A 15945-nucleotide genomic window follows, 5' to 3' on the forward strand; every position below is an offset into this window, starting at 1 on the left:
TAGTCATTAATCCCCAAGAAATGTTATAGGCCTTAATCATTATTGCTTAATTCTGCACCACTTTTTTCTCATTACTTGACCTATCTTTAGTAGCTGGCTGGCACCTTTGGTGCTGTGACTTCTAATGAGGCTCTATACAGTCAGGACGGTTTTTCATATAGCATCAATATATGCAGAATCTCTTGTTCTGTTTCAAGTCACATAAAGGTGTGTTGTAGAAGAAAGCTAGTTCTAGAGCTGCCCTGATTTATGGAGTTAGGAGGTTCAAAAACAGCTTTGCAGCTGAAGAAATGTAGCTATTTACAGAAGGTTAACTGAAAACAGAAAACCACTTAATTTGTAACATTTATATTAAAAGTGTAGGAACAATAATAATTCAGCACATAAAGCAAAAGAATACCTTTTACCCTTATATAAGGCCCTTCAAAGTCATATAGACAGTTTCTACTCTGCTGTGAAGATTCTGCTTCAGCTGATCTCACAGCTACCAGGTAACTTTGCAAAAGCGAAGAGTCAACACATGCAGGTTGAGGATAAATCCTTGATTAAAATAAAATTTCACATTTGACAAAAGGTTATTTATTTTTATATCCTTTTGGTGTAGGGAAAATATGAAATATCCTTCCTTGGTAGCTGTGACATGCATCCTAGGTGATCTTTGATGTCTGTCTTGAACAACATTGATTAGTACATTTCAGAGTTGAAGCCCATATGAGAGTGTGATATGAGGTGGTCTGTCTTATTTGCCGTTATGGCATCGGATTATGTTAAGTATAAATTTGGCCCAAATGTATTTGAAGAAAATACTAAATATGAATGACAGAAGAACTAACAAGATTTCATCAGTTTTAGGAATATGTGCTGAATGCTCACAATGGCCAGGCTAAGAAGAACATTAGCACAAAAACCGTGGAGAGAAAATATTTCTTTTCCGTTGTTAAGCCCCCTCCCTTCTTACTTACAGCAGTCCAACATGTTCACACTTCACTGTAGCATCTCTTCTTGTACCTAGGATGCATGTCAGAGCTACCAAGGAAGGATATTTCATATTTTTCCCTACACCAAAAGGATATAAAAATAAATAACCTTTTGTCAAATGTGAAATTTTATTTTAATCAAGGATTTATCCTCAACCTGCATGAGTTGACTCTTCGCTTCTGCAAAGTTACCTGGTAGCTGTGAGATCAGCTGAAGCAGAATGTTCACAGCAGAGTAGAAACTGTCTATATGACTTTGAAGGGCCTTATATAAGGGTAAAAGGTATTCTTTAGGTTCATGTGCTGAATGACCCACTTACCCTGGTTAATGGGGGACATATAATACACATTGTTGAAGTAAATGGATTTTTGATTTGTAGTTCTTCTTTAGGGAACGAATTGCACTGCGAGGAGTCTACTTAATAATTTCAGTGGAAGGTTTCACATTTTTTGAGGAAGCTGAGAATAGGGAAAAGATGCAAACAGGCAGGACTGATGTATTGCATGCTGCAGCATAGGCATAAAGTTTTATCCCATATGCAGGATAGTACAGTGATTCTCACATTCTAAACATCCTGCTATATATCTTTCTCTTACTTGAAATGGTGAACTGGAGGTATCCTGTCTGTCTCAGGTTTCAGAGTAGCAGCCGTGTTAGTCTGTATTCGCAAAAAGAAAAGGAGTACTTGTGGCACCTTAGAGACTAACAAATTTATCTGAGCATAAGCTTTCGTGAGCTTCATCGGATGCATTCAGTGGCAAATACACTGTCTCAGGGATGTAAGACTGAGAAGCAATTGTAAAAGATTCACGTCGCAGGAATAATAGGAATTGCCCTTCAGTCCTTACTTTGGGGCTGTGTAGAGGTACTGTAGGCCAAAGAGTTATAAAAGGAAGGAATTCTTCCACTGACTAATTCCAGTGTCCATTGCTATTGTCTTCTCTTTATCTTCACTTCCCAAATTAATATATACAGTATTTTGCTCCCAGTTTGTCTGCAAATAGTTGGAATTGTAAGTTTATCCAGTACAAGTATGCATTTTACCTTTGATAAAGAGTCTCACAACATGCTTTACAGAGACTGTCAAGAGCTAAAAAGAGAAGGCCTGAAGGTCAGGTATAAAGATGAAATGAGGGAGAAATCATTATAGATGAGGCAGCACAAGTCATAATGTGCAGTTGTGGGAACAGGATGTAGCGGAGGCCAAGGTAGGGTCTGGCAGAGTAGATTATGCTCAAGCAAGAGTTAAGGTAATGTGAAACCAGGGACAATATTTTGAAAGGCAGAGGGTCACTTTAAATTGGACAGGAAGATGGATATGCCTTGGTATAGGGGATGAATAATGTTTCGCTTCATAGATGGATTCATGGTTTGGGTCATCAGATGATGACTGGAGAGAGATGGCTCCTTGAGCATTTTAGATTCTTAGAGTCTGACAGGAGACTAGGAGTATGGTACTAGTATCGGGAACCAAAGTCCAATTTAAGAAAGTAATTGCTGATGGCAGCACTGAAGAGAGTGAGGAAAAGATGAATACTAATTTGAGATGAACGAGACTAGAGGATATAACCCTTGCTATGGTTGGGAGTTGATGGATTGAGAGCAAGATCATCTAGTAGTGAAGGGAATACTCAGTACTGCAAAACTAACCAAATCCTGAAACTGGCTTGATTGGTTCTATCTAGCACATTGAAACTTCAAAAAAATTGCCTACAGCACTGTGTGGCTAAGCTTTTAGTATGATCTAATTAGTAGGGAATAGGATGTCTTTAGTTTAATTTCTTTTCTTCACCATGCAGAGGGTTCTGTTGTTGAACCTCTGATAGGGCTTACTTGCATGGGTAAAGTTACTCATGCATGTTAAGTGTTTTTCGGGGGCAGTCGTAGTCCGTTTCCCCTGCTTTTTGTGTGAGTCTTCCACATGGTAGCTGAGGAAATAAAGCTAATTTTTAAAAATAGGGAAAAGTGTTTATAAAACAAAAGAAAAAATTGGCAAGGGGGAGGTTTGCGAGTAACACCTGAAACCACTTGTTAAAACTTATAAACAATTGGCTAGATTCTAAGTTGACTGTTGTTATAAGTTGAAAGGTTGAATTTTTTTTCCATGTCAATTTTTTAAATGGTGACAGATTTCCTGATGTCGGTGATAAGTGCAGATGTATATACAATAGCTGAAGAGAGAGTGCTGAAAAACTTCTAGTAGGGCATCAATTTTCCTATTACATCTACTAATAATCCCTCCTCCTATCCATTTAAGGGAGATTCATTTCTGTTGATCTGGATACAGAATTATCTTAGACATCTAATGGAGGGTTTGAATGCTAGCAAAGTGATGAGCTGCAAGTTTAGGGCTCTAGTAGCTCATTTTCTGTTAACCATCAAATGGAAAATGCAGTTGTATGCTGTAGTTGCAACACCAGGGAAAAAAAACAAAAGGGATTTCTTCACAATAAGATAATCACTTTTTTTAGAGAAAATATCCTGTATGAAATTAAAGAGTTATATTGTTAGTATAACAATTAATTAAAGTAGATATCAGTCATAAAACTCATATTACATGGTTCTGTGCTGTCATCATGTATAATTAAGACCCATAGGAAAACAGTGGAGCCCTAATGTTATCTTTTTATTGTATTTGTAGATTCACATAATAGATTTTGATGATGAAAATAACATTATAAACAAAAATGTTCTCATCCATGAAGTGGGTGAAATTTGGCACATTAGTGCCAGTCCTGCAGATAAAGGTGTGCTAGCAACCTGCTACAATAAAAGTAAGTGCATTTTCACAACTTATTTGAACTTGTGTTTTAATATTTATGGGATTTACAATAGCTGCACATCTGGCAATACACGAGTAGCTTAAAATGGGATCTCTTTGCACTTTTCCAAAACGCTTTCTTAAATATACATTATGGAAGCAAGATTAAAAAATAAATCTAAGTTGTTTGCCCGATTAAATTTACTGAACTAGAGTTGCCTTATATCTATATTTTTGTAGGCTTCGGTACTTTTAGAGTTAATGTTTACTGGTTTTTCAAACTGGTAACGTAAAAGGTGGTTTCAAAATAGTGTACTGCCATCACTAATCTCTTCTAGAAAGTGCAGAAGCATTTTAATATAGTAGTTACAAATTACATATATAATACTCATACACACATAGAGGATTGTATAGTTTTTACCTAAAATATCTCACCAGCAACAGCTTAAGACTCTTTGGCCAGCCTAAACTTGCATGTACAGCTATTGTCTGAAGATGCTCTGTATGCTTCCTGGGCTAGAATATGTGAAGACTACATATTCTGAGGTTTGAAAAAAATCACTCTTTTCCCACTAGTTAGTGGGAAGTTTATCTCTGGCAAGCAAAGGGACGTATGATAGTAGTTTGAATAAATATTCAGTTTCGTTAAAATAAATTCTAGGCCATACTTTTTTGAAGATAACCTTCTCAGTGTGAATGGAATATAAATTAACATTTATTTTCCTGAATCTCGAGACCGATCCAGAGCCTCAGCTATTTCTCATACTTCAACCTTTTTGCTGTATCTGTGAAATTAAGACTCTGTTAACTTACTGCTGGTATTCTAACCCATTAATAAAAATGGTAATAAATAACGTTTTCTTACACTTAACAAAACTAAGACTAATTCATAGTGGATGGGTACAGTAACAAACTTTTTTAGTTATTTGAAGGGGGAATTGGACTGAAAGACAGAGACAAAATGTTACTGGCGTGACTTATTGGGCATAACTTCCTCACCTTGCCAGTGATCCATGGGGAAGGTTGAAAGAGCTGGAATCTGTCCTAAAATTCTATACCTATTTAAACAACTTCAGGATAGTTTCTCAGTAGCTCCTTGATAAAATCACCTGGTAATGTGCATGTATACTCTGTTTGTTTATAAAAAACAAACAAACAAAAAACCAAAAAACCCCTAGTTTCTTAATGCTATTTTTTGTTAGTTTTCTTGAGCTGGTGAGTACAAATTTTAAAGAGCTTTGAACTGTGCATAGTGTGAAATGTGTTAAAGAACAAATTAGATACTTGTTTTTATTTACGGTTGTACAGCAAGTGGAGTAAGTAGGTAGATGATGTCCCATTCATTTTTTCAGTTTTTACATATAAAATTTTGAATGTAAACATTAATAGTTTTAAACTATGTCTACAGCTATCTTCGGACTTTTTATTTCTAGAAAATATTAAACTTTAATGAAAATCTTTCTAAAATCACTGTTCAAGACTGTATCATGTTGCATTGTTTGTAATAGGAATATGTGTAATAGTTTAAGAATTGCATTTGTTTAATAGGTAGCTTATTTAATATTTTTATACTAGAGATGATGGGGCTGAATCTAAACACCTCAGTTTTTTTGTAATGTTCTGTTTCAATCTATATTCATTTTTTATCTCTGCAGCTTGGACCCATGTCTAGGTCACATGTTTGATTTTTCTGTTCTGGCCTGTGTGTATTCTAGCTCATGTTTGTTTACTTCAACAAGTTTATGTATATTAAGTTGTATTATGTGGGCTTCATGCATCTTCATTTAGAATAATCGGCCACAAGCATTTAAGAGAAAACAAGTTCTGATTCAGAAATTTATTACTGATGTTTCTAACTAACAATGTATGGAGTAGAAAACACACAGTGTGGTGTTCTTATAATATTGAATGTAATGGGCAACTTACTTTAAGTAGTAATGCGAGCAAATGAAACAATCAAAACCCTTTTAAAGCTACTACTTTGGCTGCATATTTTTGTCACTGTAAGAAGAGCCTCTAACTTTCCTCTTGTCTAGCTACCAGACATATGAGGGGTTGTCTTGGGATAGCCTTAGTTATTCATATTGAAGCCATCTCTCAATTAGCAGCATAAGACTCCTTCTGGAAAATTTAGATAGGCTCCCATTTTCAACCACAATATTAATTTTAGCTTTCAAGTCACTGCACTATATTGTGTCTCCCTATTTCTATTTACTTACCCCCATAGACCATTTAATCAGCTGTGTTCCTCAGCTTAGTATTTGCTAAATCATGTTAGTGCCACATGGAAAACTGAGAGGGTATTCTAATATTTTATTTTTCCTTCTTTCTGGATCTCTTCTGTTTGAACTTCTTGTAAATTAGTTTGTCATCCATAACAGAAGTTGCCTTCTTCTCTTGGACATATTTGTTTAGTTATATGCTTGTTTTTAACTTGATTATTATAACGCATAGGGAGATGTCTTCTCTGTAATGGACAATTACATAAGTGCTGTCTAGTAATTTTTGATACTTGAAAAGATGATGTTATGGTGCTACATTTCACTGGAAATTGATAAGAAATTTTTTGGATGAGACTAGGTAATTAATACAAGGTCACTGTCTTTCCCTTCAAAGAAAAAAAACACACACACACCCTTCAAATAAGTCTGTCCATTTTGGTCAGTCTGGGTTATCTGCTGCCCCTCTTCAAACTGGGACAGAAAAAGTCTATTGCCAGCACTTGTACTTCAGCAAGATGGCAATAACACTTCAAAATTGTGCGTATGAGAGAGAGATGTGCTGTGCTAATGCAGGACACAAGAAAAATGTGACTTGTGGCCATTTTTAGTAGCTATCTTTGAAGTTACCAAAACGATGGGCAAAATCTGGGGAAGAAGAAAAGTGGGATAATTACGTTTTCACTTCAAAGCTCTTTGATAGAAAGCTAATGGGTAAAGCACTTATGAGCCCCTTCTGTACAAGTCTCCTTATATACAAGAGCAAACTTACTATACGAAAAAGCCTTGGATGGGAATAACCTCAGTGGGAATAACTTTTATTTGTTTGTTTGTTTTTTGAAGTATATTTAACTACCAAAGTCAAGACTGAACTGTGGCTTCCTATTGTTTCATAAACCAGAAAAAAGCACAGTATATATGCATCGAAGTATTTGTGAATCTTAATTATTTCTTTCTATATATTTAAATGGATAGACATAATTACCTTTTTTTTTTTTTGCAAGCTATCATGAAATTTGAACCTCCATTTTTTAGATGGAGGTTGAGTATAATACAGATTGTGTACCCCATTTTTTACTACTTGAATAATATTCCCTACTTATATCACATCTGTTGTGAGGCTTAATGCATATTAGTGTAATCTTGCCTCTGTTTCAGTGTTTTTCACTCAATCTGATGTATCACTTTTGAGATGGACTACTTTTCTTCCTAAACTCTCTAACTTCAGTTAGTCTGTCCTGTGTTGCTACAAGATTATCTTGAATACTCTGTTTCCCTAAACAATTTTTTTTGTGAGCTTAGCTGTTTCCCTATTTTTCTCTGTACCTTCCTGGCTTAGGGTGAAAATATTTTTTGCAAGCTCTTTGTTACCCTCCAATTTTCAGTACAATCCATCCATCTTTTGCACTTAAGTTATTTAGATATTACATATCTAAACTTGAAGTTATTTAGATGTTATAGTAATGGCATCTACTCAACAGAGGGCGCTAACATTTTGGTTCTGTTTAATGGACTTCATTACTCTGAGATGTTTCCCTTATCTTGTATATTTTGAGACACAGCACACATAGCCATGGTACTACAAAATGGTTTGTAACCCACAGGATGTCTGTTTAATTTTAGTTCAAAGTATTGTAAGAACTGGCTAAGAGAAACATACACTCAGTACAGAAAGTTACACCATTCAGAGATCAAGATCTAAAATGGAATAAGTGGGAAACATGAATCACTTCATAATATGATAGTATTAACAGAAGAAAAAGCAGACTTCCAGTATTGTGTACTGTTGTGATGTTTTTGGTCATTCCTCCTGTGTTATGGAGGCTATGAACTAATTTATTGATCAAGAGGAGTGCCCTCCTACAGAGTCTCTCATATATTTCCTCAAGAGTAACGAGATGATGATACTCAGCAGCAGCTCTGGCAGGCTTTTAAAAAGTCAGAGCCTCTTTCTAGCATCTACTCCTGCCTTTAACTTCCCAGAATACATAGCAGCTGCACCCAGAGCTACAATTGCAGTAGTAAGATTTTCTCTTCTGAATCAACCATCTGGCTGGGAAACCACCTTCACAAGAGGCATGAAGCCATGTTTGGAAGCAGGAGCTATATACAAAATATAAGACGGACAACGCACAACCTCTTCGCTGCCCTGTGGCATCTGGTACATTATGGAGAAAGACACTGTAAAAGCGCTGATAGAAATCTTTCACTATCTGTGATTGAGACTGGTGCATATTGTTGGTGAAAGCAGCACCCAGGATCTCTACTGATGGAGGGTGTCAGTGCTACTTTTTCACCTTAAAGCTACTGTCTAGCTGTATAAGGTTTGGTTAGTCCAAAGATTACAAAATACCACCTGGTATCCAGCCTCCCATTTTTGAACAAGATAACTGGGAAGCTGGCAAAGAACTATCTTTAAACATTCCTATCCACACCAATATTATGGATCTTTGCCAAATGAGGTTCAGTCCAAGTCATGGGACAGAGAAAGTGTTCTTCATGCTTATGGCACTTTCCCTGCCCATGGATAGAGGGAGGATGTTCATACTCATCCCTCTGGATCTGTGTGCAGTGCTGATAATGGCAAACTACTGTCCTGTCTTGGAGACATAGTTGGTGTTGATGGGAAGTCTCTGAAATAGCTCTGGTCCTTCCTTTTAGGATGCTCACAAAGTGTGGTGTTGGGAAAGTGCTCCTTTACTTCAGAGCACTCACCAGACTTGAGGGAGTCCCACAAAACATGATTCTCTCTTCTGTTCTTTAAACATCTATGTGACTCCATTGGGGATGAATGGGAAGTTGCTAAGTGCAGTGGTCTCAAATATCAGCAGTACAGGTTCGTCACTTTAGAATAGCTTCACGGTGGTTCTTCTGATTGCGATCAGCATCTGGATGAGACAGCTGGCTGAACCTGAATCTTGGGAGGAGAAAGCTGATAGTGGTAGGGATGTAAAATGTTAACTGGTTAACCGATAAGCATCAGTCTTACCGGTAATGCATTCAGTAAATGGTAAGGGGGCTGAGGCTGGGGTCAAAGCTAGGGGTGGGCTGGGAGTGGAGCCCTGGGACCTCAGGGGGGCTGGCTGGTGGGTGCTGAGCTGGCAGCTGGGGCCCTGGGTAAAACCTGGGGAGCTTGAGCAGTCCCCACATTCTTAGTTCCACACCTATGTTGTGAACTCATTAATGGTTAAATGTTTAACTGATATAGTTTTAATAGTTTAAACAGTTATGTTTTTAAATGCTATTTACATCCCTAAATAGTGGCAAAATCAAAGTATTTTAAAGAGGTAAGAACTACCATTGCATTTCCCTCTGGTGAAGGGCCTGTATTTATGTGTGTGATAGAATTTGTTCTTATGAAAGGCGAGGAGGATGAGGTTTTTTTTTTTTTTTTTTTTAAATAATTCAGTACATGTCCAGGCTTGTCATCTGCTCCTGAGTTGTCAGAAACTGTGAACCCTTAATTAAAAAGTCAGAAGATTTTTGGTGTTGCTTCCCATCCAGAACTGTACTGAGAGATGATGGTGGGGATTTTTATGATACCAAAAAATTTTTCCTTTAGGATGTATTTTTTATTTTTGCCTCCTATTTGTTTCTCTTTCTGGCAAATTACAGGAAAGATTTTAAAAAAGGCACAAATACCACCACTGTACTGACAACTTGCACAAGTCATGACTTACTATACAGTAAGCTGACTGATGGGGCTAGCATTCAGCAGTATTTACATAGTACAGAAACATTATTTGATTATTAAGAGGATCTGTTCTGTTTAGTGACTTACACTGCACTTTTCACTACACTCACCACCATACTATCTGAACCAATTTTGGGTTATAGTTTCAAATATTTTTAGGAAATTAAAAATCCTTGTTAGAACAGCTTGCAGAACAAACTGAACATGACCAAAGGATACAAATGTGTGGAGGGAATGATGATGGGGACGCAGAAATACAAAACATGCTACTTAAAGTACTTCTAGACCTACCAAGAATATTTTAAAAACATGAAAAACCAACTTCACGTAGCAGTGAGAGAAGAGGTGCTAACTACACCATCTTACTTCCAGTAATGTCTTTTCACAGTAATGTGATGGCTGTTTTTTTTTTTTTTTTTTTAATGGCAGACAAAGGTGGAACATCACATACGCTTCATTTCCAATCTCACTTCCAACGTTAGTTATGATTACAGTAAATATCTAAAAATTGTTATTCATTTGGCTAGGCCTTCATGATGTACACATTAGATTTTCTTAAGGATCTCAAAATCCAGAGGGACAGAAGTAAAATCTGTTACTTGAAAACATTTTAGAATAATATAACCATTATTATGCAACTCATTCAGTCTAAAACAGATTTTGATAGCACTTAGCTATCAAATTTACATATTATTTTTGTGCAGTCTAACTCTGCTTAAAGTAAGGGTTGAAAGTTTCTTAAGATCAAACCATGTGAGTACTTGTTTCAGTGCACAAGTATCTCCTTCCATCTGATTTGGAGCTGTAACCCACACAAACTGCAGTTCATAGTAAGATCTACCTCTGGCTACTTATTATATCATGACTAAAATTTTCAAAAACTGTCTGTGACTTGGGAGTGAAAGTTACATTTTCAGAAGAACCTAAGTTCCTCTGACTTACCTTCCTATTCAGAAAGGGCTTTTTGTGTAGCTGGCATTGTGTGTACTAGTTTACGTTCAGGACAGAATGATGAATAGCTGGGTTCTTTCTTGTGTGAATTTTATCTGAGGTTATCGGGTACCTGAAATAAGCATGATTGCTGTTTACTCTTTTTGTCTGTCACTCAATCTGTCTTTGATGCTTTAGCAATTTGACTGGTTGTCCTGGTTAACTGATTAAAGTTCTATTTTTCTTATTTTATCTCTGAGCATAATTGATGTTTAGATATTAGTTGTTCAAGGTAAATGCTTAGTATTGTGTGTGCTTAGTATTTAGCATTTACCTTGGATGTTTTTATAGAACTTAGGGATGCTTGTATTTAGGTAAAACTTGATTCTGAAGTACCAGGATTGTTGCAGACTTGCTTTTGGATTGCATTGTGTACCTTCATCCCTACTAAAATCTGCTCATCAGGAAATAATTACTCTTCTCCATTCCTACCTGTTCATGATTCCCCTCAAGTTATGTGAGTTGGAGAATCATATAAAAGGTATGGTTATCTGTAAGCTTTTAAACTATTTTACCCTCTGCAACTGACACATTCTGAGCTTCTAAGAGAAGTCCTTACAGAGGATTCTGCTGTAGTTTCGTTACTTGATATGACAACTCTCCCTACTGAAGGTTTTGTGCTTCTCCAGATCAAAAAGATAAGAAAATAAATCTTAGTTTTGGAAAAGAGTTAAAGCTTTATGTTCCTAAAGGATATGTTCTGTGCCTATGAAACAAGGGTTCTGCAAAAAGGCATCTAAACTCTGTTCTACAGGCTCACCTATTGATATAATTAAGGATGAGAAAATCCTTAGTCCTAGATGACTTGAAGATTTGTCAACAATAACTCAATACAGTGTTCCGTTGGCATTTTTCTGTTTGGCAGTAATGTGCATATCCAAGTTACAAACATTAAGCAAGATACTTAGACATTGGTGTCAAAGAAAATTCCTTTCCTGCTTACTCACCTGGGTATTTCTCCAGAAATGCCTTCCCATGGAGTAGAGTATGTACTTGTAGTAAGAGAGAGTTTTGTTCCTCAGGTAAAGCATAAAGCTCATGGACTGCTCACCTATGAATAACTACATTGTCAGCAACCATACACCAACCTTCGTTTCAAGATGAACTTTGATTGGTGAGAAGCATTAGACAAGATTTCCTGTCAGGAAAATACCAAACATCTCCCAACAGCTGAAGATAGACTATGCACTCTTACTTCTGGCAGTGACAGATTAGACTGACTGAATAGTACTTAAAGCTCATCTGTATATTCACTGATTGCTTGCACGTGGGTGAAACAAAGTTAACAATCTTCATCCTGTAACAGCTTGGTGACCTGCTGCTTTCTCAAGAAGAAGTTGTCACTCCTGAAGACAAGTAAAATTTTCTGCATGTGAAATTGGAGAGGTCAAACATGTTGTTGTTCCAAGTATCTCTTCATTCTTGAAAAATTAGGAAAAACTTAATACGTCTACTGAATATGCTATTTATGCAAACATGTCTTGTAAAATAAATACATTCAATTGGAACACTCCGAATTCAGTTACCAAAGCTATTTTACTAGGATACCTTTAACTAAATTGATTTAAAAACACACACACATACTACCACCACCACCACCACAACAACAACAAAACCCAGCCCTCGTGTTGCCATTCACTTCAGTAGTTGCTATTGTTTCCTAATTTGCTATTACATTCTTAACAGGGAATCCAGTCCAATGGGTTCTTCCTTGTCATCACATCAACTGCTAGCATTTTAACCAATATTTTGGTTCTTGCAACCATATTTTACATCTAGATCATCCCATCTTAATAGACTTGGACACTACCTGTCTTAAAAAAATCCAAACAGTTTTTTTAACTTTAGAAAATCCACAGAATCTGAGATTGCCAAATTAACTTTTTTCAATCTCTCTGCTAGTTGTAGGCTTCTTATCTATTATATGTAAAAATGCCTATTTTGTCATTTACAGTGACTTCTGCTACTTTTTCAGATTTCTGAGGGAGATAATTCCACACAGAGAGAGATGAAACTTTTTGGAAAAAGTTTCCAGCAGTCTGTATGTTGTTAATTATGATATTCTAGTTTCCAACCAATAGTCGGGCCTTATTGTGCTAGGCATTGTACAAACACACAGTGAGACACACTATTCATACCTTGAAAATTTACACTGTAGAGCAGGGGTTCCCAAACTTGGTTTGCGGCTTGTTCAGGGTAAGCCCCTGGTGGGCCGCAAGATGCTTTGTTTACCTGAGTGTCCGCAGGTACGGCTGCTTGCAGCTCCTAGTGGCTGCGGTTCACTGTTCCTGGGCAATGGGAGCTGCGGGAAGCAGTAGCCTGGCCCTCGCCGCTTCCAGCAGCTCCCATTAGCTGGGAATGGCAAACCGTGGCCACTGGCAGCTGCGAGCAGCCATACCTGTGTACGCTCAGGTAAACAAAGCATCTTGTAGACCGCCCAGGGGCTTACCCTGAACAAGCCACGAATCAAGTTAGGGAACCCCTGCTGTGGAGTAAGGCATACAAAGGATTTGAAGGGAAATACAAGCACAGAGTTGAGTGACTTAGGCCAAGGTAACGTAGTAGGTTACTGGCAGAGCCAGGATAAGAATTCAGGTTTCTTAAATGCCAATTGGGTGGTTTTTTATCTACTAGACTATGTTGCCTTCCTGGAGTTTTTTGAGTTGTATCACATTACTCCTCGCTATATCTTGGTGGACCATTCTGAATTCTTTCACTTCCTCTGTAGGCTTTGACGACCTTCAAAGAGTCGTAGCTATTGTCCTGTTTCTCACCTCCACTTCCCCGCAGTATTTGCATGTATGCACACAATTGTTGTTTAGTGAAGATAGATATGTAAAATATAACTTTAATTGTTTCTCAAACTTTTCTTTTCTCAAATGCTTAAGTAACCATTTCTCCTGCTCGTCCCTATATTTTTACAAATTATGCCCATCTTTCAGTTAGTTATGTGTCCAGGATGCTATGCAATGTTCTACATACTATATAGAAAGGGACTATCTCTTCCATAAAGTAGTAATACCTTTGTGTTTTGTTGCTCTAACTCGTATTGGATTTCTTTTTGCTGCCATGTTGCAAGTTTATGTAATTTAGTATCTTCTATCACCCCTAGGTCATAGTCAGCTTTTTGTCTTTAATTTGTGCTTTTTCAAGTATTTCACTCCTGTTGAAGCTATGTTTTATATAATTTTCCAAGATACATGTCAGGGTGATTGAAGTCCCCCATTAGAACCAGGGCCTGTGTTCTGGAAACTTCAGTTAATTGTCTGAAGAAAGCCTCGTCTATCTCATCCCACTGGTCCGGTGGTCTATAGCACTCACCCACCATGACATCAGCCTTGTTGCTCTTGCTTCTAAACTTAAGCCAAAGACTCTCATCAGGCTTTTCTCCAGTTTCATACTGGAGCTCTGAGTAATCATACCGCTCTCTTACTATACAGTGCTACTCCTCCACCTTTCCTCCCCTGCCTGTCCTTCCTGAACAGGTTATACCCATCTATGACAGTGTTCCAGTCATGTCAGCTACCTCCCCAAGTCTCTGTTATTCCAATCACATCATAGTTCTTTGACTGTGCCAGGACTTCCAATTTTTCCTGCTTGTTTCCCAGGCTTCTTGCATTCATGTACAAGCACCTAAGATAACTAGCCGATTGCCCTGCTTTCTCCATATGAATCAAGAGGCCTCCCCTGTTGCACCCTCCTCCTTGTGTTTCCTCCTGATGTCCCACTTCCCATTTACCTCAGGGCTTAGGTCACCATCCCCCGGCGAACCTAGTTTAAAGCCCACCTCACTAGGTTAGCAAGCCACCTGCAAAGATACTCTTCCCTCTCTTCCTTAGGTGGATCTGATCTCTTCCTAGCAATCCTTCCCAGAACCACATCCCATGGTCGAGAAATCCAAAGCCCTCCCTCCGACATCACCTGCATAACCACACATTTACCTCCACAATTCGATGGTCCCTACCTGGGTCTTTTCCTTCAACAAGGAGGATGGACGAGAACACAACTTGTGCCTCAAACTCCTTTATCCTTCTTCCCAGAGCTACAAAAGGAAGAAAGGAGAGTAGCACAATACAGACCCTGAACTTCAGAAGAGCAGACTTTGACTCCCTTAGGGAACTGATGGGCAGGATCCCCTGGGAGGCTAATATGAGCAGGGAAAGGAATCCAGTAAAGCTGGCTGTACTTTAAAGAAGCCTTATTGGGGGTGTAGGAACAAAACATCCCGATGTGCAGAAATAATAGCAAATATGGCAGGCGACCAGCTTGGCTTAACAGCGAAATCTTCTGTGAGCTTAAACACAAAAAGGAAGCTTACAAGAAGTGATAACTTGGACAGATGACTAGGGAGGAGTATAAAAATATATTGCTCGAGCTTGCAGGGGTGTAATCAGGAAGGCCAAAACACAACTGGAGTTGCAATTAGCAAGGGATGTGAAGGGTAACAAGAAGGGTTTCTATAGGTATGTTAGCAACAAGAAAAAGGTCAGGGAAGGTGTGGAACCCTTATTGAATGGGGGAGGCAACCTAGTGACAGATGATGTGGAAAAAGCTGAAGTACTCAATGCTTTTTTTTGCCTCAGTCTTCACAGACAAGGTCAGCTCCCACACTGCTGTCTTGGGCAACGCAGTATGGAGAGGAGGCGAGCAGCCATCAGTGGTGAAAACAGGTTAAGGACTATTTAGAAAAGCTGGACATGCACAAGTCTATGGGTCCAGATCTAATGAATCCAAGGGTGCAGAGGGAATTGGCTGATGTGATTGCAGAGCCATTGGCCATTATCTTTGAAAACTTGTGGCGATCAGGGCAGGTCCCGGACGATTGGAAAAAGGCAAATATAGTGCCCATCTTTAAAAAGGGGAAGAGGGAGAATCTGGGGAACTACAGACCAGTCAGCCTCAACTCAGTCCCTGGGAAAATCATGGAGCAGTTCCTCAAGGAATCCATTTTGAAGCACTTGGAGGTGAGGAAGGTGATCAGGAACGGTCAACATGGATTCACCAAGGGCAAGTCATGTCTGACCAACCTGATTGCCTTCTATGATGAGATAATTAGCTCTGTGGATATGGGGAAAGCAGTGGACATGATGTATCTTGACTTTAGCAAAGCCTTTGGTACGGTCTCCCACAGTATTCTTGCCAGCAAGTTAAAAAAGTATGGATTTGGATGAATTGACTATAAGGTGGATAGAAAGCTGGCTAGATTGTCGGGCTCAATGGGTAGTGATCAACGGCTCAATGTCTAGTTGGCAGCTGGTAACAAGTGGTGTACCCCAGAGGTTGGTCCCGGGGCCGGTTTTGGT

At 38.3% G+C, this 15945-nt stretch overlaps 1 protein-coding gene across 3 annotated transcripts in view; it reads left to right on the top strand.

The window, feature by feature from the left end:
• Positions 1–15945, top strand: part of EIPR1 (EARP complex and GARP complex interacting protein 1) — a 167500-nt gene that overhangs the window by 13420 nt on the left and 138135 nt on the right. For 2 of the 3 annotated variants that reach the window (XM_073336099.1, XM_073336098.1), the window contains one exon: positions 3620–3752. In XM_073336099.1, coding sequence (XP_073192200.1) covers positions 3620–3752 — 133 coding nt within the window. Of the gene's footprint in view, positions 1–3619; positions 3753–15945 lie in introns of those variants that run through there. The other variant, XM_073336101.1, reaches the window with a different exon arrangement.

Source organism: Lepidochelys kempii, chromosome 3 (assembly GCF_965140265.1).
Source record: "Lepidochelys kempii isolate rLepKem1 chromosome 3, rLepKem1.hap2, whole genome shotgun sequence".
Lineage (NCBI taxonomy): Eukaryota > Metazoa > Chordata > Testudines > Cheloniidae > Lepidochelys > Lepidochelys kempii.